We start from the raw sequence: 25354 nt of genomic DNA, 5'->3' as shown, positions 1-25354 counted from the left end.
CAGCACTGTTTAAATTTTATAGAGACAGAAAGAAGTTTCGAAGTTTAATGCTTTGGAACAAACAAAATATTGCCCCATTTTAGTGCATGTCCTAAAACAGATAAGGCTATCGTTAGTTGACATAAAGTTTGGCAAATGATTCATCCAAATTTATTTCTTTTATTAATAAATGACTCAGCTGTTAAACATTCGAATGACAATAAATTTGGCTAAGAACACATAATGACATGTAAAATACTGAAAACTTAAAAGATTAGGACATGTAGTGCCATGAGTTGAGACCTTTGACTTGCAGAATCATGATTTTTTCCCTACTTTGCGTTCATATTTGCATTATTTTCTCATAGTAGATGATATACATTATTTTCCAAGCAAGCATCACAGTCTTTACAGGTCATCTGCAGCCATGTGTCACAGTCAGGTCATTGGGTAATGGAAACCTGAAAAATTCAGGCCACCAGTTAACACAGAGTGACAACATCCATCCAGTGATAATGCAAATCTGCAGCACTTTGTTGTTTGTTTGCACTTTGCTCCTGGTAGCCTTTTGTTCCCCTCGTCCACTTGTACAGGCCCTTCATACTCTTCCCTCAAGCAATGCCGTGTTGGCATCTGATGCATGCTCTTTGTGACATTTGCCCTGCTGAATAACACTCATAGTCTCTTACACTTCACACTCATTCCCATGGATGATGAAGATAATAGCTCTTTCTCAACATGAAAAAATTAGTCAAATATTCAGCACATTTCTCAGTTCTCACATTCAGAGCCAGTTCTCTAGTCTTGTTTTAAGTCTCCTGTTGTTGAGAACAAGCACATCCACAACCCTTTGGTTAACATAAAAGAGCTTTTTATGCTCAGGGCTGTGTGAAAGTCGGTGCATTTGTGTGTTGGAGGGGTGGTGGCTGTGGTTGATGCAGCAGGTCAGGCTGCACTAACTTTGCTTTACGCAGGGGGGGATGTGCCGCCGCAGCTGCTTTTAATCCGTAAGAGCATTTGAGTGGGACACCAGATTGTTTATGTCGTCCCTTGAAAAAGAGCTGGCACAAGCACGTCTGCGTTTGTGTGTGTGTGTGTGTGTGTGTGTGTGTGTGTGTGTCTGCAGAGAGGCGCAGCTTACGATCCATCTGTCCCCCTTTTTCCCACAATCCAACATGGTGGCAGACTAGACAGTGAGGGGAGGCTGGGACAGACATGAATCCTTGTACTGGTTTAATTAAAACACATCATTTGAACCTTTTTTTGGCACAGATGAAAACAAGCCTGTCCCAACACACAGCTCTACAGAGGAGAAAGAAAACACACCGGGCAATTAAAGACTCGTTTACTCATCAGCTAATTATTCACTCGAGCCTTTTCTTGGATCTGTCTCGTGCAGCCCTCTGAGGCCTTTCACCACAGGCAGATCTTTATTCATTGAGTGCCAGAGCTGCGGTGAGTGGAAAATCGTGGAGTGAATGAGACACACGTAACGCTGATTCCTGCTGAAAGGCTTTTCTCTTGCTCATTAGAGCTCATTTCACTGCAAAATGACACCTGGTTGAAAGAAATCTCTCTAAGAAAAGAGGGAAAGAGTCATATTAATGATAAATTTCTGATTATGTTTTATTAACTTCTTATCTCTTTTCATTCTTGGAAAAAAAAAAGACAATATCTTTAAAAACTAAAAATTAGTATAATGAACAAGGAATAACAATGTGCGATGACAAGAATGAGACATAGTTGCGTTATACCAATTCTGACCAAAGATCCAAACATTTGAATAAGAATTTCATTTTTTAAAAAACTTATCAAGTGTCTGCTTGAAGCTTCTGTTATTGTTCTTTTATCATCCCACACACTTTTTTTCTAAACATATCAAAACACACTCTGCTTTGCGGTATTGCTTAGTTGTACTCCTCCACAGATGATAAATTATAAACAGCTTAAAACACACACACACACACACGCACACGCACACGCACACACAAAACTCGGTTAATTTATGCTGTTCAGACTGTGTTCCTGCATATATTTGAAAGCAGATGATATGATGAATCATAAGTATTTAGCAATCTGACAAATTTACATGTCATTTGTATCCAAATGTATAGTGGAAAAACATCAGACCAACCACATACATAAATAAAAGAACTTGCATTTGAACATATTTGCCTTTGGTTATCAAGATACCGACATAAACATTGGGTACACTGGGTAAAGCGCTAAAAAATAGTTTAACTTTGGTTTATACATACACAAGAAAGCCTGAAAATCCTGACTTCTCTTCCAAAGCAAACAAACAGAACAGTCTTAATCTCAGCTTCAACTTAGAAGTTTAATGGCGCAACACTCAAAAGGTTCAAATAATGAACTCATTTAGTTAAAAACACATAAATCCTTGACAGTTTTAGCCATGGAAACGGTTTTTGGGGACTTCTTCAAACTTCTTGAACGTTGCACCTTTAAGAAGAACACTTTAGACTGCACTTTATGTCTGGTTGCCAAAACAGACTATTAATAAGAGAATGTCGGGATTTTGTCGTGTTGGAGTGCTGCGAGGCTGAAAGAGGTCGTAAAAATGAAGGGATTGATTACTATTTATCTTATGAGTCACTTGAACAGGGCAGCCAGCTGATATAATCTTGTACCACTTCTTTTAGCATACGATCACAATACTGTGACAGAAACAAGATGGCAAATGCAGCAAAAGGGGACGATTGATATTGATAAGTGATATTTCCCCCAAACAATCAGCGCAAAAATATCAGTAATCCACAACAGCAATACAACGTTTGAGACATTTTTACCAAAAAAAAAAAAAAAAAATCACACCAGCAGCTGTAAGAAGTACTGCACCACACTCACTGTGTAGCAAAATCAATAGTGTTACCAAGTGTTATCAAGAAGTTATTTTCAAAAAGGAGTAAAAATACTTAACTATAACATGAGACTTGTATGCATGTACGGATAAATGGCAGTTGTTGTAAAGACGGTAAACCAGCGAGGGAACAGACACACAGCCTATTTGGTGTCATTTGTTACCAATAGCACAGAATCGTAGTGGAATAGCATTGTCATCATGTTGGACGATAAATAACAACAACACTGTGTTACTGTGCTCTTTCCTAATGCTGTTAAAACTGTCAAACAGATAAGGAACCATAGTGCTGTGTGGTATAAAAACATCTGTTCCTGTGCTTGTCTGTAGGAGGGTGGGACAGTCAGAATGTGAAGCAGATCAATCAGAATTCTTTTTTTGCCAACAATCATAAAATATGCGATTATATAGTCAGGTTTTCAATCATGCCCTGAATTGACAAACTTGCCTGTCAACATGGACCGCAAATGAGTAAGACGGCTGTCAGACAGATTCAAAGACAGACAGAGAGAAATAAAAACAGGCTGGAGGTAGAAAACCAAAGCCTGTTTAATTTTAGTGTTGTTGTTCCAGACACTGAGGGAAATAGGAGCTTCCCTGACAGCTGTGACCCACTGGTGCGAGACATAAACACGACGAACAAGACTAAAACAAAAGAGACGGGGCGAAAACACTCTCAGACATTCCACTAAGTGACGGAGCAGGACGTATTTTCTTTTTTCAGGCTCTTAAAACGTTGCTCCTTTTTTTTTTTTTTTTTTTTTTTTAAACGCAGCTAGTCCCGCTCTATCACTGCGGCACAGACTGAAGACGGTATGGACACTCAGTTCAAACTAAAGTAAAAACCTAGATGTGTAACGGCTCACCAAACACAAGGTTCGGTCCGTACCTCAGTTTTGGGGTCATAGTTTGATTCATGACCTGGTTAAAAATCAAAGATTAAAAAAAGCTCTCACACTGGATGTTTCAATCTTAAAAAGGAGAAATCTCAAAGGATCTGAGGAGATTTAGTTAAATGCATACAAAACAAAAAAAGACACAAGTGTGGAACACACTGACCCTAATGTCTTACAGGGTTACCTGAGCAAAATGTTCAGTACAGTAAAGAACAAAATTAACAACAGAAAATTTAAAGTCATCTCTATGTGTGTGTCATTTTCATTTTTCACCAGTTTTATCCATTCCTTTTACATACATATTAGAAATCATTCTGAATATAATGCAGTCCGATACACAACTACCACTTACTAGAAAATCATCATATAATTGATTTATTGAACTTTATAAGCTTCATAAAACACTTTAGTACTGGGTTGCATTAGATTGTACAAGTGTGTCTAAGAAAAACTGGTGACTCAATGTGGAGAACATGGTTGCCATTTTTTTTTTTTTTTTTTTTTTTTTTTTCAAAGGTTATTAGAAAACCAAAATATTCCCCAACATATATAAGAGAGTCCTCTAATAATTCATGAGCTTCATGTGCACTCATCATTATCCATTAATCATGGATTGAACAGCAGGAATGAACTGAAACACACGAGTAGGCTGGAAAAAACTTGCTGTCTGGACCACACTGTAAATCAACCTACATGACTAAATTATCAGTTTGTTGTTCTGTTCAATCTCCTTTTCATTCAATTTCAACACAAGACCTTTTCCTGTGGACAATGTCCTTATTATTGCACAGTATAGGAATATATTTGCTGTCTAAACAACAGTCTGAATGCAGTGTGTGACAAAAGTCTTTCACACTAACGCACATCTGATGTTCATGAACACACAGCCCCTTTTCCTCAGGGTCCATTCAAGGCAAACTGTTCCCCCCCCGAAGACCTTAGAGCAAAAGGTAGGTTGGGGAAGGGTAAAGATTAATCTCGGAGACGTTTCTGTTCTGGACACAGAGAGTCGAGGCTCGGTAATAATGATGCTGATGCCGATGCTAGCTGTAAAAATGTGAAGGTCAGGCGTGCTGTGCTGCCAACTCCTGTCCTATGAAGCGGCGCAGGCGTTCCAGATACTGGCTGTACAATTCGATGTCGTTGTGTCCCGCTCCTTCCACCCAGAGGGGCTCCACGGCTTTGGGGCAGCGCTCGAACAGAGCCAGGCCGTGCGAGAAGTCGATGACCTCGTCCTCCGTCCCGTGGATGATGAGCACCGGAGATGTGATTTTGGACACTTTCTCAATGCTAAAAAAAGAGGAAAAGGGAGAATTAAGGAAAATAAGGAGGTCACATTTTAGAGATATTGATAATTTATGTATCCATATTTAGTTCCCCGCCCCTATAAAACAGTTCTGAAAGCAGACTGGACAGTTCAATAGTCATAAAGCACTTGCTCTGTGGATCAGGTCATAAAAAATGTTCTGAAAAAAACAGTCTAAAATATTTTGTTATAGATTAAATAAAAGCTTAATGGATCACGGAAACTGCATTTTTGTCTAGACTGCTAACATAATCATTATAGGCTATAAAACATGTTTATTGCTTTGAAAGGAGCTGAATATTTCAGTGTTATTTTCATTTAGCAAACACAGCATGAACAGCAGCCCACTACTGATTAGTCAGTTACAGATAAATGATAATATGTGCAGATGAAGGTTACATCAGAGCTGCCTCACCAATCTCTGCAGCATAGTTTTGATGTTTGTGGAGAGTACAGATAACAAAGTCGAGTCTCGAGATTTGTCTATAGATTATCCTGATAGAAACGATTGTATTCATTGCCAAACGAGATATACTTTTGCTAACTTATCTCAGCTACAAAAGTGAAGCACACAAAAGGTCTTCTCTTAAAAGTACAACAAAGTCATTCCATGGAATACAGACACACTTCATGTGGAAACCAGCAGAGAAAGACAGATAGATATAGAGAAAGGAGGGATGCCAGCTGCCCACTCTGAGCTACAACAACCTACGAACACTGGAGGTTTTCTCGGCTCACTACAGACACGGTGAGACATTCCTTGGTTTCCTTCCACCTCTGCTCTTCACCTACATGTACCATCTGGGACTAGTTTCTACATTAAGACCGGCATTGGCTGCTATTAAACCTTATCAGACTCAAGCAGTAAAACTAACCTGGAAACAAGAGCAGAAGGGATAGAGCCTCGCTACTGATAGTTTTATTCTAAGTCGTTAATGTCCAGCCAAGAGAACTGATTTGTATCCAAAGATTAAAAATAAAAAAACACAGTAACGACACATTACAGTCAACACCCACATTACAATCGCACAAAAATGTGTGGAAGCAAATCTCAGAGGTTGTAATTGAATTCAAGACATTAAAATAATCTGTGACAAAACGTACAACCAACCACCTGTATTATGTAATAACACTACTTCATGTCACAGGATCTATATTCAAATGTGTTGCAGTAGACTAATAACACATAATTCTAATATGTAATTCTGGCAAAGGTAAATATCCATGGATTTTGCTTAGATGATGGTGGTTAACTGTCTTTCTTAGAGGTAGATTGAGATCTACTAAAGTCCACATTAAATTAAATTAATACATGACAGAATCTGTTGATCACACAACACTCTACTGTCTGTGCTGGTTACGCTCTGGATCTATTCACCAATATTAGACAGACTTATATAAGAGGTTTTGGTAAATATTGGTGTGAGGGGTTGATGGTTATTACATCTGACATTATTATGTGTGAATGACGCACAGAAAGTCTCTGTGGAAAATGACACGAATTGGAACTGCAGCTATACGGAAGAATATCATTTCTGAAAAGGTTGCAGATGAGAATGATCTCTGTGCAGCGAGATCACTCCTGCAAGATAACACAGACGTCTGAGTTCCTCTCTGAAATATTACAGAAGTTGGCCCTCTCACCTCTATGAAAATAAAAATAATACCTACAGACTCTAAGGAAAGACACTAGAGCTGTTCTTTTGGCACAGATGTTTATCTTGGATAAGAATCAATTTTAACAACTGACAGTGGCAAGTATGCTTTTCTGCTGACACATCTGTAATTATGTGGAAATGCCAACTGGAAGCCAAATTGTCTGTGCAATGTATGTGTGTATTATGTTAACATGACAACATAACATAATGAGATACCTTATTTAAGGGTTTTATGAAACAGGGAGTGTACAGATTTCATTCTTATAAGTATCTCTATTTGTAAGATTTATCCTATAATAACTGGATTCTAACAGCCAATGATATATTTGTGAAATATATTAATTATACAACACATTAAAAACACAAATTCTGTTAATATGATCTTAATTTGCATCTGTACAATAAAATCTAGGGAAATGTCAAACATTTCACAGCAGAGGGCAGGCTGATAAAGACAGAGAGACGGGTTTGAAAAGAACAAATAGTGAATGAAATGTTGAAAGACAATCCACCAGTCAGAGGCTTACTTGGGGAAAGCGTCGAAGCAGTAGGTTTTCTTCGTGTCAGGAAAGGCCACTCTCATGCCTGATGTTAAAGGTGAGTGAAGGACCACAGCAGCGCACTCATACCGTGATGCCAGGTCTACAGTGGGAACTGTACCAATGCTCTGTCCATACAGGATGATGTTCTCTGGGCTGATGCCATACCTGGTTAAAACCAGAAACACAGAGATAACATTATATGATTCAGGACAACCGTAGCATGCAAAGTACAACACATAAACAAACAAACAAAAATAAAACTTCAGCATGTTTTGGGCTGCAACTATAACAATATATTTACTTTCATTACTGATTCATCCTTTGATGATTTTTTTTTGCACCCAAGTCAACAAAATAACCAGAATTTTGAAGCAGTAATTTATAAATGTTTGATAATTTTACTTAATCAATGACAAAAAAGATTAAATAGTTATCAAAATTACAATCAAATATGTATTTAATAAACTGACCACTGTAGAATTTCTTCAGTCTGTTCAGTTTGGAAGAATAAATTTCATTTAACCTTCTAGGAGAAAAATAATTTATTTGTGGTGCTTTCATCTTAAGAGGAAGGATGTTGAAAACTTCCATTAAATATGAAAAGATTTTTAATAAATATGGTGAAATTACAGAGGGAAGAGTGACTGCTAACGCAAAGTAAATTCACACCAAGCAACCTTTAGTCAATGCTCTGCAGTGTCATGTCTTCCCAGAGCAACAGTCGCATTAAGGCAGCTCCGCTTTCACTAATGAGACACTTTATCACACCACAATGTCCTTGAGACATGTAACCCCTCCCAGCCTTCCCTCTGCCCATCCATCCATCTCACTTTTTTTTTATTCCCACAGCATCTGTCTCAACTCTGCTCTGCTCTACATCACAGCTCTGCCACCTTGATTCACCCCTTCTTTGCATCTTCATCCTCATTTTTCACTTCTTCTTGCTTTTTCTTAGTACTCCCACAAGTTGTAGCCATAACACGATGACGTTATAACCCCGAGTTTGATTTGACGCTCAGCTAAACAAATCCTGTCGTAACACAGCGACGCACAGGGCGAAAAATCAACCCTTGAAGGACACATATGGGTCAATTAATTCCTAACATACCGGGTGCGCAGGGCGTGCCAAGCAGCATCTATGTCTGCATAGAGATTCTTCTCAGTGGGCTTGCCAGTGCTGACACCGTATCCTGAGTAGTCGTAGGAAAAGATGTTGCAGTTGATGCGAGTGCCGAGGCCGATGTAGAAACTGCTCATCTGGCCCAGGTCGACTGCATTACCGTGGGAGAAAAGCACTGTAAACCTGAGAGGATGTGAAGACAAAAGTGAGGTTAGAACATGAACCAACAGAGATGGAGACGTGTTTCATAAAGATGTTTATCCTTTTTATTTTTTCAGTCTTGATTCTCACAGTTACAGGAGACACCTGTTTTTCATGGTATCCTTATTCATTGCTAAGACCAACATTTTTATATTGTAGCCAAAATAAAAAAGCTGCATGTTTCCATTTGTGTAAACGAGCAACATCTTTAGTCGAGGCTTTATTCAAAAGCACGTGCCTGGAAAGCACATGCCTGGAAAGTCTATTTAAGTAAAGCCAATTGAATGCATCACAGGAAGGATTAACAATAACACCCAAACAAAGAAACAAACCAAACCAAACATAATTAAAATCAACCCATTTTTTATCCATCTACAAGTGTAACTCTACACTAAATGAAACCACGAACAACCTGCTGACAAACACAGCGAGGTTACTTAAACTTGACGTCTACAAATGCTGCATAATGGCAGATTAGTTTACTGAGATGGCCCCATGTCAAATGACTCTTACTTCTAGACATTTTGTACAACCTGAGAAGCAGAGTATCCACTATAAACTCTGTGTATACCTGCACTTAGCTTTTATTCATGAATGCATATTGTGCTACCTGGAGTAATCTGATACTTCTTCTACACACTGACAGTTTTGAGATCCTCCCTCAGTGGTTTTGTTTATGAAGCCGTATAACCTGCGGCTTTGCTCTTGGCCTTATCACTCAGAAGGTGGCACAACAATGACTCTGCCATATCAGGTCCAGTTTGGATTCATTTTTGTGTAATACTAGATCGACATGAATACAAGGCACACAGACTGTAACACAAGCCTGTCCATTTCTTTTTAATCGATTTGGTGAATTAATCAGCAGCGGCACAGTGCAGCAGGATGGGCATCGAACTGAAGTTAAATACTTTTACATCTCAGCACATAAAATACGTTTTAGGCCTAATGATCCCTTCTTATAAAACAATCACTGCCAATAAACTCAGTGACACCCAGATAGCTAAAAATGTTTTGTCTCTGACTCACATAAAACTGATATCTTGCCACTGACCATGACACTCTTATTACGACAGCTGTCATAAACAAGAATTACCAAATACAGGAGAAACTCAACGTTCCAGTTACGACAAACCTGTATGACTAGACTAAAAGAAAGGAGGAAACAGAATGACTTTTAAAGAGTAAAAGAAAAAATGGATAGCAGTGATCCACTGAAAAAGCAGGAAGAGAAAATCTTTGAGTCAGCTGAGTCAACAGGGAGACAAGTCAAGGAAGTAGACCTGGATGTGAGTGGACAAGACGGACAAGAGGGTGTGGAAACGCTTCTAGGGAAGTGTGACACACCGTCATAAAATGACAAAGAAAAGTCAAGCAAGCTGTGGTGTGAAACTACTCAAAAAAAAGGTAAACCCACCTGGCATTCGGAACACAGCGAATATACATGCAGCCGACTCTGTTCCCTCGGTTGGATCGAGTGAGGAACACCTCGGTTGTGTCCAGCTCTCTCTGGGAGTACTGAAACTCTGCTCGCTCTGTCAGGTGGAGCTTCCATCTTCCCTCCACAGCCCCGGCCCCTGCGCCTCCGGCGACTGATGCGCCGCTGCGTGTCCGCAGGTTGGAAGTTCCTGTTCCCCCTGGCACATTGGGGCCTGCCTCCGGGTCTGGGAGGAAGGTGTATGTGGGCTCGGGGGGCAGGAAGGCGAGCTTGGCTGCAATGCGGCTGGGGCAGGGTGGGCAGCAGAACAGGCAGCAGAGCTCACTGAGAGAGAGGCCATTCATCCTTCACTGTGTAAGAGGAGGACAAGAGGATCAGTGTGCTGATGTATCCACATCATCCCAGTGTAACACAATGAGATACTTATTACAATGCAATGTACAATGCGCGCAGTCGGAGTGCAGCAACAATGATGATGAAAATGTTTCTACGACAGCAAGTTTAGCGCATGCAAGGATTTTAAATGATCAATATATGGCTACATCTTGATTATTTATTAATTAGGTAATATTTGCTGGTTACCAGAGTTGAAAGTTGATTAGTCGCTTAATCGCTTAATTGATCTGCAGAAAATCAACTGGTAAATATTTTGATAATCAGGCATTTTCAAGTCATTTTTCCAAGTAAAAATGGAAAATATTTGATGGTTCTGATTTTCAAATGTGAGTATCTCCTGCTTTTTGTCTTACAGTACAGTGAAATGAAATACCTTTGGATTTTGGACAACAAAAAGAGAGATCTGAAGCCGCCCCCTTGCTCTCTGGGCAATCATGATGAGCATTTACCACTATTTTGTGATGTTTCATGTATCAAATGATCAATCAATTAATTAATTAAAAGAAATTGTCAGATTTAAGGCAGCAACTAACGATTATTTTCAATATGAAAATCGTGATTTGTCGATTATTTTCTCGATTTATCGATTAGTTGTTTGGTCTATAAAATTATAGAAAATGGTGATCCATGTTTCCCAGAGCCCGATGTCTTGCTTTGTCCTGACTAACAGTCCACAACCCAAAGATATTCAGTTCACTGTCATAGAGGACCAAAGAAACCAGAAAATATTCACAATTGAGAAGCTGGAATCAGAGAAAACTCCAATAACTCCAATAGTTGGTGATCAATTTAATAGTTGACAACTATTTGATGAATTGACTAATAGGTGCAGCTCCAGTCAGATTAGTTTGTTCTTCATCATGTAATTTATAAACTGATTATGTTTTGGCTGTTGGTAAACCTCAATAAACGATTTTTAGGACTTCACCTTAAGCTCTGGGAAAACACCAGTAAATATTACTCATTCTCTCAAAATGTTATAGTGCAAATATTGAACAGATTAGTCACTATAAGAATATTAACTGGATGGAGCCCTACATAACATCCCTCCAAACATACAGCATATAACAAAAGTAGACCTACCTGTTGATCTGAAGGGCTTAGTGTAAGCTAAAAATAAGTTGTGCTGAAACAAAAATAAAACAAAGAGGACTTCCTCCACTTCAAAATGAAAGCCACATTCACACACAGGAGACTGTAAATTGCCCTGTCAGCAGAGGAAGGAGGAAAAAGTAGTGTTATTTACAAAGTATGTGCTTGGTTTTCTGTGTGGTGCCTGAAGTCCAGATCACATCCATTTTGTCCACTTGTTGAGAGATAAACGAGTAATTTAAAACGATATGCTTTCCCCCCCAAACGTGCCTTGGATATTTTAATAAAACGGAATTAGTTTCTTCAGTTTTTTTTTACTTGTGTTGACAGTGAAGAAGAAGCGTTTCCAAAGCAATCTTCACCTCTAAATAACCAAAGCAAACTCTGAACCCCTTCTCAGCTGCAATTAAACACCTACTATATTGTTCCCTCCTGTAAGAATGAGCGATATATAAAGAATAACGCCGGTGACAAGTTGCATTTCACCGGAGATAGGAGCTACTTGTCTGCGCGTACCAGCTAGCTCTGCGCTGGCTTAAGCTAGCAAGAAGACATAAACACGGCTACTCAGTAAAAACAACGCACATTCGCGGATATACGACGCAAAAAAGCCCCGTTAAAACACAGACTCCAGCGTGTGTATTTGTCTCCATGAATCCAAGAACGTCGTTGGCGTCTCCTCTTGACTTTACGGGCAGCGTCTCGTCATTTAAATGAATCCATGTAAGTGCGGTGTTTTCCTACTTCTCCGCTGTTTCACCGCATCCGGAAGCGACAGCTGACAGGATGTGACGCAGGGAGTTTCCATTTGGACAATTAAGGGAAACTTGTTATCAGTGTGGGTGAAAATCATGTTGTAAAAGACACGTAAACGATGACATGTTTTAAGGTTGGCGATAAACTGAATCAACCGGACGATTTGCGAAACTACGCGAGATTTTAACTATAACCTTAATTTCCTAACCTAAACTAACCCTAACCTTAACCTTAATATCGCGAGAGTTCGTCGCTCCAGCTGATCTAACCTAGCGTTTGCCATGTTTGAATTTTTGACAGGAATCTCTCTCTCTATTACAAAGTTGACAAAATATTATATTCACAAATCCAAATTCTTAAGCAAAAAAACACTTTTAAGAGCTGATTGTCCATATCAAACAATAGGTTTGTTCACTATCTGAATGGCCAAACAAAAAAGCTTTTAAAACGTATGACCACTGTACATGAACTTTATTTAAGTTTTTTTTATTTTTTTATTTTAATTATTATTACAACCCTTAGTCCCCCTGGCGTGTTGTGATTGTAGGCTCAAATTCTACACACAATGTGCTGTAAACTTGTTTCAATAAAAAGCTCTTTAGCCTGGCTTTTGATTAAGAATGATTTATAGACATTATTTACTTATTTGATTTTATTTGTGTTGTAAAATTGGATTTTATCTTTTATTTTATTATATTGATTTTTATTGTCTTTGTTTTTAAAAAAAATCAGTTATCTAGTTTTTAATCCAAATTTCACTTATTATTACAACTTTTAAATTAATTTTATTTTATTACATGTTTATAATTTTTATTTCTCTTGTGAATTATTCTCAAATTATTTTACTGTCTACCGTCTACACTTGTTCTGTCAGTGGTCTGTGAAGCACTTTGAATTGCATTAACCTGTATGAAAGTTGCTATTCAAATAAAGTTTGATTGATTGATGGGGTGATTCATTGAAGTTGGTGTCAGCCTATTAGGAACAACATGTATCATCATCATGTATCTGTGTAGGCAACTGAAATAAAATACCTTCCGGGAAAACATAGCCCTTCCCAACACACACACACACACACACTGCAGAGCACACAGTTTTCCTGTGAGTGCTCAGTAGAAAGCTTTGCTGGCTCAGGAACCACCTTTACTACTCTATTCCCCAGAAAATGCTAATGTCAGCCTATCAACTTGTTTTTGTAATGTAATTTACCCGTGGTCACGTGAAATAGGCCACCTTGTTTCCGCCCCTGTAAAACCACAAAGATGTTTTCAGTTATTCTGGGGGTGTATCTCTAAATCTGGGTAACTAAAACCAAAATGGCCTTATGCATGTCACTAACAAAATACTGTATGTTCTTTGTAATTTGGGTAAACTGACCCTTCATGTTGGGTGGAGATACAGTTTTCTGGGTCAACAAACTCCAGATACCTAAAAATAGGGCTGTGCGATATGAAGATATATATCATGTGACAATAGAAAAACATCTACCGTTTCACATTATGCTCTATTGTTTATTTTGTTGTGTTGCAAAAAATCACATTCTTCACAGCAATATTTTTCATCATTTGGAGTCTGTCCATCTTTTGTGCAGATTACATTGATAAATTACTCTTCTTAGCTTTTTACTTGCAAAGCTTTTATTGTACTTATAGTAACGTAATGAGTGTAGACCAGACCAGAAACTATTTATTCATTGAATTTACAGAAAATGTGCTATATCATCATATGTATCGTTATCAAGATATAAAATGACCTATATCAGGATATGAGATTCGGGTCATATTGCACAGCCCTACTTAAAAAGGTCCAAGCTATCTGATCTTTTCAGGGACAACAAAACCAAATGGAGAGATGTCAATCAAGTGTACACCCACATGATCCTGGGAGGAGGTCTAATCAGGCAAATAAAGTGAAAACACCTGTGTAGGTGGACCATGAATGTGCAGGCATTTTCATTATTATACCTTTGAAGGAGACAAAAGAATGACAATCTACTTTGGTCTACAGAAGTGTAAAATATAAATACATATGCACAAATGTCCATACCACTGATATTCAGTACTTATGTTTTGTCTGACAGCACCAGCAAGATTATGTACCTGTACAATAATTCTGACTTGGTGTGTTTTCACAGCAGATATTTTAATGTTATAGCAGGAAAAGCTCAGGTGTGTGTGTCAGCATCAAGCATTAATAACCATAATGATGGCAACACTCCATTTAGTTCAGGGACCCTGCTATCTGCTTCATTGGTATGGCTTACTGGGACACTTTGATTAAAACCATGATTAATGTTACAAGTTACACCTATGTGCTTCCTATAAGTCAAAATGTCTACAGTTAAAGGGTCAATGGATCCATCACTTTTCATTTTTCCAGAGAAAGGTTTCCATTTTTACTTGGACGTCACATTCAATTATTTTAAGTTTTGTATGGTGAAATGTGAGAATTTGACATTGGCATGATTTGGTCAAATTTGTTTTCATAAATTTCTTGAAAATCTTTAAAAAAAACCCCCCAAAAACCTAATTTCCTGATTGATAATTTGGTCTCATTAGATAAACTGAGTGTTTCAGAGTTTTAAAATCAGTGCAGTTGATTGGCCCTTATGACTATTCCTCATACGGCATACATTGAAGCTGAACATTAGGCACTATTGTGTGGTACCATTTGTGCCTACAGTGTTTTGCTGAGTCTGAAACAATATACAAGTACAAAGCAGAGGGGCCACTGTATGTAGATGCACTGGAGCAGCACAGAACCTACTCTATGAGTGCTTGTGACTAAACCACTACATACACAAAGAACAAAATCACTGTTTATTTACCAGAAGACTGCATTTCCATGAGCATCTAGCACATTAAAATGCATAAAAAAAATACAAAAGACAAGTATAATTTAAAATAAACTTTGCGATTTTATTGTTTTGTACTTACTCTTACACATCATACAATCCTAAATCTTTAAAGAAAAACAAAATAAAAAGATATCTGGTGGTGTTTCTGGGGGACTGGAGTGCCAAGGGACAGGAACTACAGCTCTGTGAACATTGCAGATTTCATGTGATGTCCCTCAAGCTCATCTTGAAAGACAAAAATGAATCAACTCATCTTCATTTGTCTTCGGTTCTGCAGTGAAACAGAATTCTAACCAGATTCATCATAACTGGCAGGTTTATCATTATTATCATCAATCAAAACCCTTGCATGATGAAGACATTGATTATAAAACATTGTGCTAAAGACAGGATTGAAGACATCAAAACTCTATCAAAGCAACAGAACAGAAGGAAGAAAACAATATGTACTGATAATATCTAGATTATTTAAGTATTGTTGCCCTAATTGCTGGTGCCGAGTCCTTCATCAAAAACAAAAACAGTTTTAGTGATCCAACTGTCTCAAATCGCATGTTAGGAAAAATGGGCCTCCATCCTCTGCCCAAAGTCATAGTCAATATCAGGGCTAAGTATAATTTGATAAATGACATTACAGCTTATTGTATGAATTATGGTGGTTTACATTCAAACTGCTCACATTTATTCAAAAAAAGAGGGTGTGATATGAGCAGTCAATAGAAAACAGAAAGTGTAAACCATGAAATCCACACGATTTACATCGGCTGAACAATCATTCCAAGAAAGGGAATGACTCTGAAAGAACGATCAATCTGTAAAGGAAAGATGACCATCGTTTTGTGGGAGACAATATTTTGTTATGGTTATCAACCCAGCAGGCAAGCTTCAATATTCAGATTACATAAGAAACATCAAACTGCTTCAACCACAGGTTCCCCTTAATATGACAATTATTTTCCTTGTATATAATCATCACTCAAGAACCCCCATAAACTCCTTCTGAATTTCAATTTTCCACAAGTGATGAGATGGAGGAAGAAATCAGACCACAGTCAAGGGCTTTAGATGACCAACTTATCTCAGGTAAACAGTCTCAGTGTCGGCATATTAAGTCACAAAGCCACATGTCCATTATAAACACTAAGACTTTAATGGGAGTTCTGATAAAGGCAAATTTTCCAATCATAGTAGCCAGAGCTAAATTCGACCAGGTCCTGTTATGATATTCGATGTATACAAGGAAAAGAGTCATTAATGTCCAACACATTCTGCGCTGGCTTATTTAGAAAATGCATTCTCTGCCAATTCCTTGCAACTTTTCTACAGCTTTTTTCATAAATATTTAATGATCAAGATCAAGCAACATTTACAAGGAAAGCTTTTGATAATGAAAAGATGACCCCCCCCCACCCCTTACATCTCACAAGGGGCCTTTTAAACTCTCTGTAATATCACTATGCTATGAATAGAATCAGTAACAGGATAAAAAGCAAGGATTGGAATACTGTGTAATTCAGCGAGGTTAATACAGCTTACAGGGGCTTGTTAACAATCTGACTATTGTAAAATAGAAGCCATGTGGCCTACAGGAGATACTCATGGTGGAGCCAGTGTTTGAAAATACTTTGGACATTACATGGGCAGATGATGTGGCAAATATCTTGTAAACAAAAGGGGGAACCAAGATGGGGGAATAAAATCAGTGCCATTTGCGGCACATTCTTCTTTTTTTTTTGTTTGGATAATTATGAAAAGCACTTTTATACACATTGTACTATTCTTCACCATAGTCCCCCACCTTTATTACCTGGCAAAAATCTACATTAAGATTATACTATATGAATAGGAGCCATATGGTATTTACATTTGGAAAAACAAAACAAAACAGTAGAGTCCTGTTAACTTGAACCAGCCATGCATTGTGCTACTGCTGTGTGGCTTTTTAAACATTCCAGCTTCATTTCTAACTGTGCAGTCAGTTACCAAACAGTAACTCATATGTTCTGACTGCACACATGCATTTTAAGTTGATCTTCCTAGAAGAAGCTAGCTAGAAGCGGTCTTCTTGGTAAAAGACTCGTCTGAATCCGAGCACATCGTAAAAGCACAGCGCGCAGCTCTGTAGCATCGCGGCAATCTTTACTTTAGCTGAGCAGAAAGAAGGTGTGTCGATGTGTAGACTAACTGCAACCCGAGTCAGTTTTCATTCAGCATGTGTCAGTGGTCTGCTGGTGGTTAGAGAAACATGGAGCTCCACTCTGTGACTCCACAGAACGAAAAAGGGCATTCAAGAGGAACAAACTGTCTTACTAACATCTCATCGGTCAATCATGCAGGCCTTTTTTTTTTCAGTTAGCCTGCTATACTGATCAAGTATAAACTGCAAATGACCCAGATGCTGAACAAAACTGAGTAGGTGTGGCACGTTATTTTGTGCTCTGCAGTTTGACACACTTTGTTGTGCTTTGTTTCCAAATCCAAAATAACGTTTTACTGCACAATTGTAACTAACAGCTTAACTGGACTCTACTCCATCGTGTCAGAGCTTGTGTATTTTTTTCTTCAATGGTTATATAATCAAGATGGAATTACTTAAATATAAGTGAAAAGGTTAAATGCAAATCGTACTGATTTGCTGACACATGCTGCCAATCCTCCAGCACAGACCAACCAAACGATAAAAAATAAATAGAATGCAATCACACAATTCAAGCTAACTACAATATATTAATATAGATCTTCTGATGTCATACGCTCATTAAAACAGAAAGAAAAAAAAAAACAAAAAAACAAAAAACAAAAAACAAAACACAGAATTCAATCACTCAGGTAAGTCAAGGTTCTCAGTTACCCTTCCCCTAACCCACCCCCCCAACCCACCCCTCCAATGTTCATGCACCCAATATCAGTATGATAAGTCAATATATCAAAGAGAAACATTTCTGGAAAATGCTGAGACTTGGGAGTCCAACGTGTGGTGACCCATAGAATAAGGGTACGAGGAGATGAGAAGGATAAAAAAAAAAAAAAAAAAAAAAAATCTGCCAATTTGACAAGAAGTTGACATCATTTTTACTCTGGGAGAAAAATTTATATTCCAAAGCCCTTAAAAGGTCTTGCTGATGGATGAAATCTCCCAGCTAGTTTTTTTTTTCTTTTTTCAAAACTTGCTAGACCTTCTTAATTGACCTCAGTGTCGTTATCCAGGCTGTGACACATTCCTTAACAGCTTACCCCTGTCTCATTTCAACTACCTTACAGGGATTGTACAAAAATAAACCCACACGATCCCCCGAGTTGAGAAACAAAAAAGGGGTAAAATCAAATGCCTTCCCTCCCCAGAGCAACATGTCCACCAAGCCCCTACCGCTCTCTCCCCAACTCTCAAGCAAATGTGCACACACACACACACACTTTCATACAAACACACACACAAACAGAAACACTTAGGTTCAGCCGCAAACAGTCACTAGTGGAGAGAGAGGGAGATGCTAGTAAGGGAAGCGTCTGGACAGTGGCTGTGACCGCACCACCCCACCCTGCCCGTCTTAGACTACCATGAACAAATGAAGCCATGATATCAGGTGTTTTTCAGCCAAGTCGCCATTGTTCAAATTCACAAAGTCAGAGAGACTTTTTTTTTTTTTTGCACTCAGTCCTCATAACTTCTGAATTTTCTCAGCCACCACGATGGGGTTCTCCTTACGTATGCGGGCTGCAGCTGCACTCCGGTAATCATAGGGACAGTCGTGTTTGTCAGAGTAACGGTGAATGGCACAGAACAGGTTGCCACAGCGACAGTCAAAACCTTCAATAAAGAGAAGTAAACACAATCAGTCTAAAGTCTGTATTGCAAACATTATCACATATTAAAAGAGCAATTGCACACTAATTCTTATATGGAAGACATGTATTGCAGCACTGACCTCTATGGGTCGAAAGGTTCAAATCTATTGCAGCTCTGAGCATCACAGTCTGGGTTTAGTAATTAAACTGGGCATATCTAAAATTGTGCTAACAGTGTGCAATAAAACATCCCTTTAAGAGTAAGAAAGGGCAGAAACGGAGAGTTCGACAGACCCTTGAGGGTGCTGCCTCTATCAAGCTGCATACAAGCCCATTGTGTGCCCACTGCATACAGAGGGTCTGGGTCAGGTTTAATATACAAATATTACAGTTGAACTTTAAATGGCCCCTGGAGCCTGTTTTTAAGGCAATCCACTTTGGAAAAAGGTGTAGACCAACTGTACACTGTGAAATGCCTTTGACTGTGAAATGCACCACCAACCTGCAGTATGTAGCTCTCTGTACCAAAGTGGAAAAATCATGACACAAACCACAGACTGGGGGTTGGATTTTGCATATGTAGGTTACAGGTACTTGATCTTTCTGAGCCCTTGAAACTAGCAATGACTTATTTCAAAATGTAACAGTAAGTGCATGGAAGCTTGAATGGGAGGAATATACTAAACTAGGAGTCTCTTAGTTTTGGTAGTTTTTTTGCGCCAGTTGTAAGCAGCTAAAGTTGAGGCATTTACTGCAACCTGTGTACATTCACTTAGAGTGAATTCAAGAGATGGTTTTTAGGGGAGCCAAAGCTTAGATTACATGTGATTGATACTTCCAAAACGGTATTAAAATGATTTGTGTGCAACTGTTATTCATTGTGTTTGAAATGGTGTCAGAGGAGGAATGTGGTGAATGTAAAACAACAAGGAGCTGTCAGTCAATCCTACAGGAACACCACAACTGAGATGTAAGGAAAGATTGAGAGCATTGTAAGTGAGCTTGGCCCGATGCTCTAAGCGACTGAGCAGCGAGCTCTGATCAGTGATATCAGAGTCAGCAGTAAGATATCGCTTCTATTTCAGAAACCAATGAATATTATCTCCATATTCATAATGAAACCAAGACAGTTCACTGTTGTGTAACAGTTAAGGGACTCTGATCAAATCTCTGTCAGTTGACTTAAAGACAATTTTCATTTTGATAGGCTGATTCTTACTTTCAATTTACACCGGACTTCTGACAGTGGTGTGAATTCAAAAATGATTTTTGTGCTGTGCTTTTTGATTCCACAAGATATATCAATGACATGAAAAATGATGCAATGACAAGATCTTTGGTGCTGTAAACAAATTGTTCTGAATTTCAGACGCTGTCAGGTTATGATTGTTGGGTGAGAGGTGGAGAATCCCAACAATGCCGGTGCATGATTCATAAACCTTTGAACCATGTCAGTAGTTCAGGAGCTCACTGCTCTGTGTGTATGTGTATATGCATTATGGAATTCTTCCTTACCAGTAAGGCCCACTTTCTTCCGGCAAGAAAAGCAACGATTCTTTTTCTTGTTTTTGTCAGGGGTTTGGTCACCATCAGAAGCCTGTGCTGCCTCCCCCACTGGCTCTGTTGAAACAAAGCACAATGAGTGCAAAACAGTTCATTCTTTACATGCTGAAATGGATGATTCAATAGTAGCACAAAGGATCAAAGTATGTTCAACACTAACAGGTCAAATACTATAGATAACCCCGACCCCTAGTAAAACGTTCAAAAGATGCATTGTAAAATCAAAAAGTTAAAAAGGCATTGATCAAGACGGGGGGAGATGTACATTAGAGCTAAGACAGATTCTAAAGAAAAAGGTTTTAGGCCAAGTATGACAGAGATGGTACTGTACATTCTGCCTGCAGTTTCTTTCTCTTTGGGAGCCAATTCTGGCCACTAGACCATTATACTCTGCCTCAGCTTACACATTTGAATGGAGGCTTTGCCATAACTACAATTTCATTATACTGTAATTTCTTGGTGGATTTAGAAAAGTCACAGAATATGTAGTGCAAATGAAATAAATAAAGGGGAAACTAATCATTTTACCAATTTGGTATGCTATAATTCTACTGCTGAACCAGAAGCGTTTTTCAGGGTCTGCGGTGGAGGATAGCACCGATCAGAAAATTTCTTGCACATTTCTGATATCTCAACTCAGGGTATTTGATACAGATTCCTGATCTGATACCAGCACTTTCTTTTTTTTCCATATTCAAGATCTGTACACCACACTGTGGGGACCTCATTTGAATCATTCTTATGTAAGGTAACATAAGGTAAGGGATTGCTGAGGCATTAAAAACTGAGTCAGTAGACTCTGGTAACTTAAAGAACACAGCTGATGACATTACTAACTTACTAACTAATGACATTTAGAAACTGTATTCAAAGTAGATCAGTCACGTCTAGCCGATACCTGATATACCCCCAGTCTAGCTGTTTATTGATAACCTGCTGTCCCCTGCGGTGAGCCTGACTTGCTGTAAGTGGAGTGACACTTGGGCTGATTGGTTTGTCAAAGAACCACAGTTTTCTATTACCTGTGCTGCTGGAAGTACCCTCCTCTTCTCCCTCCTCAGCCTCTGCTCGATCAGAGTCTACAGCTCCTGAATCCTGGGAGATGCTCATAGCTGTCATCTGTTGAGTTACAGGGCTGGGAGAGCTGGGACTGACATTACAAGAACATAAAATACAATTTTAGACCATATAAGAAAATGTATGCCAATTCAAAAATATAGTTAATATTCATAACTATTTTTTTTCAAATTAATTTGGCAATAAATGTATGGAAGAAAGATCTATGTATATTTTGTTAGATGGCAAATGTAAGTAATGGCCTTCTTAACTTCATTCACAACGTAGACGCTCTTGATGCCCTCCAGAATGACTTCTATGTGAAAATGGAGTAATCACAATCCACACAACATAGCTGTAGTAACCCCACACATCTCTTCAACCACAGAACACCAAAAATAGCTCAAGACATTTTGCTATATTGCATTTTTCCTTGTTTTACTTTGCTATATAATCATTGCATCCCATCACTTTGTCTGGTGGCTGACTACTAATTATTTGGATCTGTTTCTATCACAATCATATTAATGAGACAGACGCACCCACTAACAGACAGGGCATACAGAAACAAGACAGCACATACATATATACGGCGCACAGTTATCCACGACTACACAAACCAGACATATCAGGCCAAAAACCCTTCTGATAATTCCAAAATTTCATCATACTAGGAACAAATGCTTGTTTGGACTTATCTGTAGACATTCTGGGAAAAATAAACCCATTAGTGAAACATCTTTGATAACTGGGTGCACTGTAATGTTGGTAATGTGCATTTCCCAGGAAACTCATAAATGCAATCATGGGTCTTATATTAAACTACAGTACAGTTACTGCTCAAATAATAAATCCACTAAAAACCTATCTTATATTCCTACTTTAAATACTATCCTGGTCTACTGTCATCTTGTTTGGTCTCTTTCCAACAAAAGGACAGTTATCTCTATAACAAAGTCTGAAGCAAAAACACATAATAATACAAACATTTGCTTTTAATCTATTAAAAACAGCCTCATAAAACTAAAAAACACCATCATCTTCAAATTCCTTTCTCATCCATCCCCCTTCTTTTAAATTTTAAAATCCAAAAATATTGATTTATTGGCGTAACTAAAGCAAATCATACAACAGCTCTCACAAAATGCCTTATTACAAAAAATGAACTAGGCCTGCAACAAGTATTCAACATCATTATGCAGCAGTTTTAAGAACAAGCCCTCAAGCAAGTACATTTCTCTTCAGTTCTTCTTTCCGTGTCAACTTTAAACAACAGAGCTCTATGAAACTGAAGCTGCATTTGTTTATCACTAGAAAACAATGCTTATACCTAAAATCCTCTAAAAATATCAGCAAAACAACTATGTGAATGAAAAAACACTGATCCATACTAGCCGATGACAACACCATCCACAATAAAAACTTATTTTTTCACAAAATGAGAATGCAGTTTTGTTTCAAACCCCCACAATAAGTCACAATATCTCCATAAGTTTAAAGGTGAATCTGTGCGGACAAAACAGAAGCGCAAAGAGATGCTCAAACAGCTGTTTTTAAGACCAGAAATTTCAGCAAATTGAGTCCAGAGAAACCTCCAAATGACAATTATACAATGCTCAAATTCTAACAATTCTAAAAAAACATTTGAAAACAAACACAGACGACTGTGTGTTGATTTTTACTTGATGAATGACTTATCAGAAAGATTATATCTGATTCACTGATTTACTGGTTTAGCAATCTTTGAAACAATACAGGTATGAGCAAATTTCCAAACATTCAGTCAACTTACCTGGTTGTTTGTTCCTCAGGCGGGGTTCCTGCCACCTCTGTGCTGGGCTCTGAGGTTGTGTTCTCCACAGTCACACCAGCTGATCCGGGTGATCCTGCCGGTGATGTAGCAGCTGTGTGGGGACAGAACAGTCTGACAGCTCGAACAAAACAGAACCTGAGGTTTTGGCCCTAAACATGGATGACTTTCCATTCGTTTCTAAGTATCTTATTTTGTGCTATTTATTGCCAGTACTTGTCTACAATGATCACATGTATTTTGAGTTAATGTGAGACAACAGATGGAGATGTCACTCTCTTGCTTTCTGATGCCACAGTGCAGGCAGCTACTGCTACCTCTGTTCTCCAACCCCTTTTAGCAAATTCAAGTGCCCATCATGTCTGTGCAATGTTTGAGTGACCCCCTGCTCCAGGTTCATGTCCTTTCCACCTAACTGACCGATATCCAGCACCCCCTGCTTTTTATAGGTCATGTCTCTCCCATCTTCCTACCTTTCTCTCCCGGGGGGCTGGATCGCCCCCCTCCCTGTTGTCTCTGCAGGTGTTCCTTGTAGCAGACCGAGCACATGCCGTTGGTGCGGGGGTTACCATAGAAACCGCATCCCATAGTGCAAAGCATTGGCACCTGCGTCTGATTGGTCTCCTGAGCCATACTCTGACAGAGGGGGTAAGGGGGATGGGAGAGGATATTCCTGAAAATGGGGTTGCAGAAGTTAGTCAAAATGATTAACAGTCCCTGTTTGATTACATGGTTATTTATGTTTAAGCTAAAAGAGCTTGGAGACTGGCATTGGAGCATGAGAGTAGAGTTGGAGCAAACTGTGAGTTTATTTGTAAACTAAGGGTTATGACCAGCTAATTGTAGCTGTAATGAAGGATCACATCTACATCATTAAAAATTAAGTCCAACACCAACAGAGTGACAAAGTCCAGTTCTAGTAAAGCAGAACTGGACTTTGTCACACTTAACTGAAAATACTGTTTAAATTATATAGCTAAATTAATGCATAAGGTAAAAGCAATCTCTGACATTCATGGCATAATATGACATAGCTACATAATAATGTAATGATCCTCTTGATTTCAACATTAGCTGAATGCACCAGGAGTGTTTTACAAGTAGTAACGTTAAGCTATAGCATTACCACTCAAACTAGGTGGAGAGCTGAGCACAGCAATGAAAACAAAAGGTACAAAGAGACGTGCACAATTCCATTGCAAAAGGCAAATTACAGTCTGCGAAAACATACGCTAGCTCAGCTAGGTCATGGTTTCTTCCGCCGCACAGCAAGATGTTTTGGTCAGAACAAAGTTAACTAAAAAGGAACAAAAGCTAAGACACGTCTGCACAAAACTACCCTGAAAACTTCAACGGAACCCTAAAATTAACCGATGATCTGGCAAACGTTAAAACTACAATGAAGCTAAACAACTTACAGCTGACTGCCCCCAGTTTGAGTTTGTCCGCAGCAGAAAACAATTGGCGTCCTATGCTTGCATAGCTCAAAGCAAACACTGTAACATTAGCAAACAGCTTCGCTGGACGTTTTGTCTGTCTGACACTACATACCAATGCAAAAAGAAAGGACAAATCTCGCTTGGTAGCCTCCCATCATGATGGAAATCAATAAAATAAGCACTACGGCGTCCTTAGCGACAAACTGTAAACAAACCTTCTGTTTTAAATCGAATAAACGGCTCGTGTTAGCAGGCTAACGTTAGCTGGACTGCTAGCATAATCAGGCAGCCCGAAAAAGCAGTGGGCTCCCTGACAGTGTCCCGGCTGGTTTAAAATCGGTTACACGCAGCGGGACTCTACCATAGCGGTCTAGGGTGACGACAGTACCTGAAATTCAAGGTACCGGCGGCTGTCGACGACCTTGGGCTTCAGATTTGTACAAGTTGTGTCCCCAGCAGAGCGCGCGGCCTCCTACCCAGCGCCAGCTCCCGACATTCGAAACAACGACCATGACGTCATACCCAGCATCGATTCAGCCTTCAGTCAAACGGCCCAGCATAGCAAAGTCCACCACCCC

The 25354-nt window shown here is 38.9% G+C and overlaps 2 protein-coding genes across 7 annotated transcripts; both read right to left on the bottom strand.

Annotated features, from left to right (window-relative positions):
• Nucleotides 1-1580: 1580 nt before the first annotated feature.
• abhd17ab (abhydrolase domain containing 17A, depalmitoylase b) lies at nucleotides 1581-12407 on the bottom strand. 3 transcript variants are annotated; one of them, XM_067597210.1, is made up of 6 exons: nucleotides 11664-12407; nucleotides 11501-11543; nucleotides 10001-10371; nucleotides 8371-8565; nucleotides 7248-7427; nucleotides 1581-5046 (listed from the first exon to the last, which is right to left on the bottom strand). In XM_067597210.1, the coding sequence occupies exons 3-6, from the start codon at nucleotides 10363-10365 to the stop codon at nucleotides 4821-4823; spliced, it is 966 nt and encodes a 321-aa protein (XP_067453311.1). In that variant the 5' UTR covers nucleotides 10366-10371; nucleotides 11501-11543; nucleotides 11664-12407; the 3' UTR covers nucleotides 1581-4820. The 3 variants fall into 3 exon arrangements, with proteins under 3 accessions (XP_067453311.1, XP_067453310.1, XP_067453312.1); XM_067597209.1 differs by having other exon boundaries at nucleotides 11501-11624; nucleotides 12095-12407; XM_067597211.1 differs by having other exon boundaries at nucleotides 12095-12407.
• Nucleotides 12408-15162: 2755 nt separating this feature from the next.
• On the bottom strand, nucleotides 15163-25305 carry zgc:77486 (uncharacterized protein LOC405808 homolog). 4 transcript variants are annotated; one of them, XM_067597208.1, is made up of 6 exons: nucleotides 25165-25305; nucleotides 23811-23973; nucleotides 23320-23431; nucleotides 21494-21621; nucleotides 20424-20528; nucleotides 15163-18930 (listed from the first exon to the last, which is right to left on the bottom strand). In XM_067597208.1, the coding sequence occupies exons 2-6, from the start codon at nucleotides 23968-23970 to the stop codon at nucleotides 18782-18784; spliced, it is 654 nt and encodes a 217-aa protein (XP_067453309.1). In that variant the 5' UTR covers nucleotides 23971-23973; nucleotides 25165-25305; the 3' UTR covers nucleotides 15163-18781. The 4 variants fall into 4 exon arrangements, with proteins under 4 accessions (XP_067453309.1, XP_067453306.1, XP_067453308.1 ...); XM_067597205.1 differs by having other exon boundaries at nucleotides 23811-24010; nucleotides 25165-25303; XM_067597207.1 differs by lacking the exon at nucleotides 25165-25305 and adding an exon at nucleotides 24889-25077 and having other exon boundaries at nucleotides 23811-24010.
• Nucleotides 25306-25354: the final 49 nt, after the last annotated feature.

The sequence above is a fragment of the Thunnus thynnus genome, chromosome 8 (genome assembly GCF_963924715.1).
Source record: "Thunnus thynnus chromosome 8, fThuThy2.1, whole genome shotgun sequence".
Taxonomy (NCBI): Eukaryota; Metazoa; Chordata; class Actinopteri; order Scombriformes; family Scombridae; genus Thunnus; species Thunnus thynnus.
This window is presented reverse-complemented; position numbering and strand designations above follow the sequence as displayed.

Bases quoted from the DNA above. Each gene is read 5' to 3' on its own strand.
- abhd17ab (XM_067597210.1), bottom strand. From the start codon at position 10,365: ATGAATGGCCTCTCTCTCAGTGAGCTCTGCTGCCTGTTCTGCTGCCCA. The intron at 7,428-8,370 runs GTATGTTAGGAA...GGTTTTAACCAG, and splicing joins TGGCACGCCCTGCGCACCCG to GTATGGCATCAGCCCAGAGA. The intron at 5,047-7,247 runs GTAAGCCTCTGA...CTCTTTTTTTAG, and splicing joins TGCTTCGACGCTTTCCCCAA to CATTGAGAAAGTGTCCAAAA.
- zgc:77486 (XM_067597208.1), bottom strand. From the start codon at position 23,970: ATGGCTCAGGAGACCAATCAGACGCAGGTGCCAATGCTTTGCACTATG. The intron at 23,432-23,810 runs GTAGGAAGATGG...GTCCCCACACAG, and splicing joins CAGCCCCCCGGGAGAGAAAG to CTGCTACATCACCGGCAGGA. The intron at 20,529-21,493 runs GTAATAGAAAAC...TTGTTTCAACAG, and splicing joins GGGTACTTCCAGCAGCACAG to AGCCAGTGGGGGAGGCAGCA.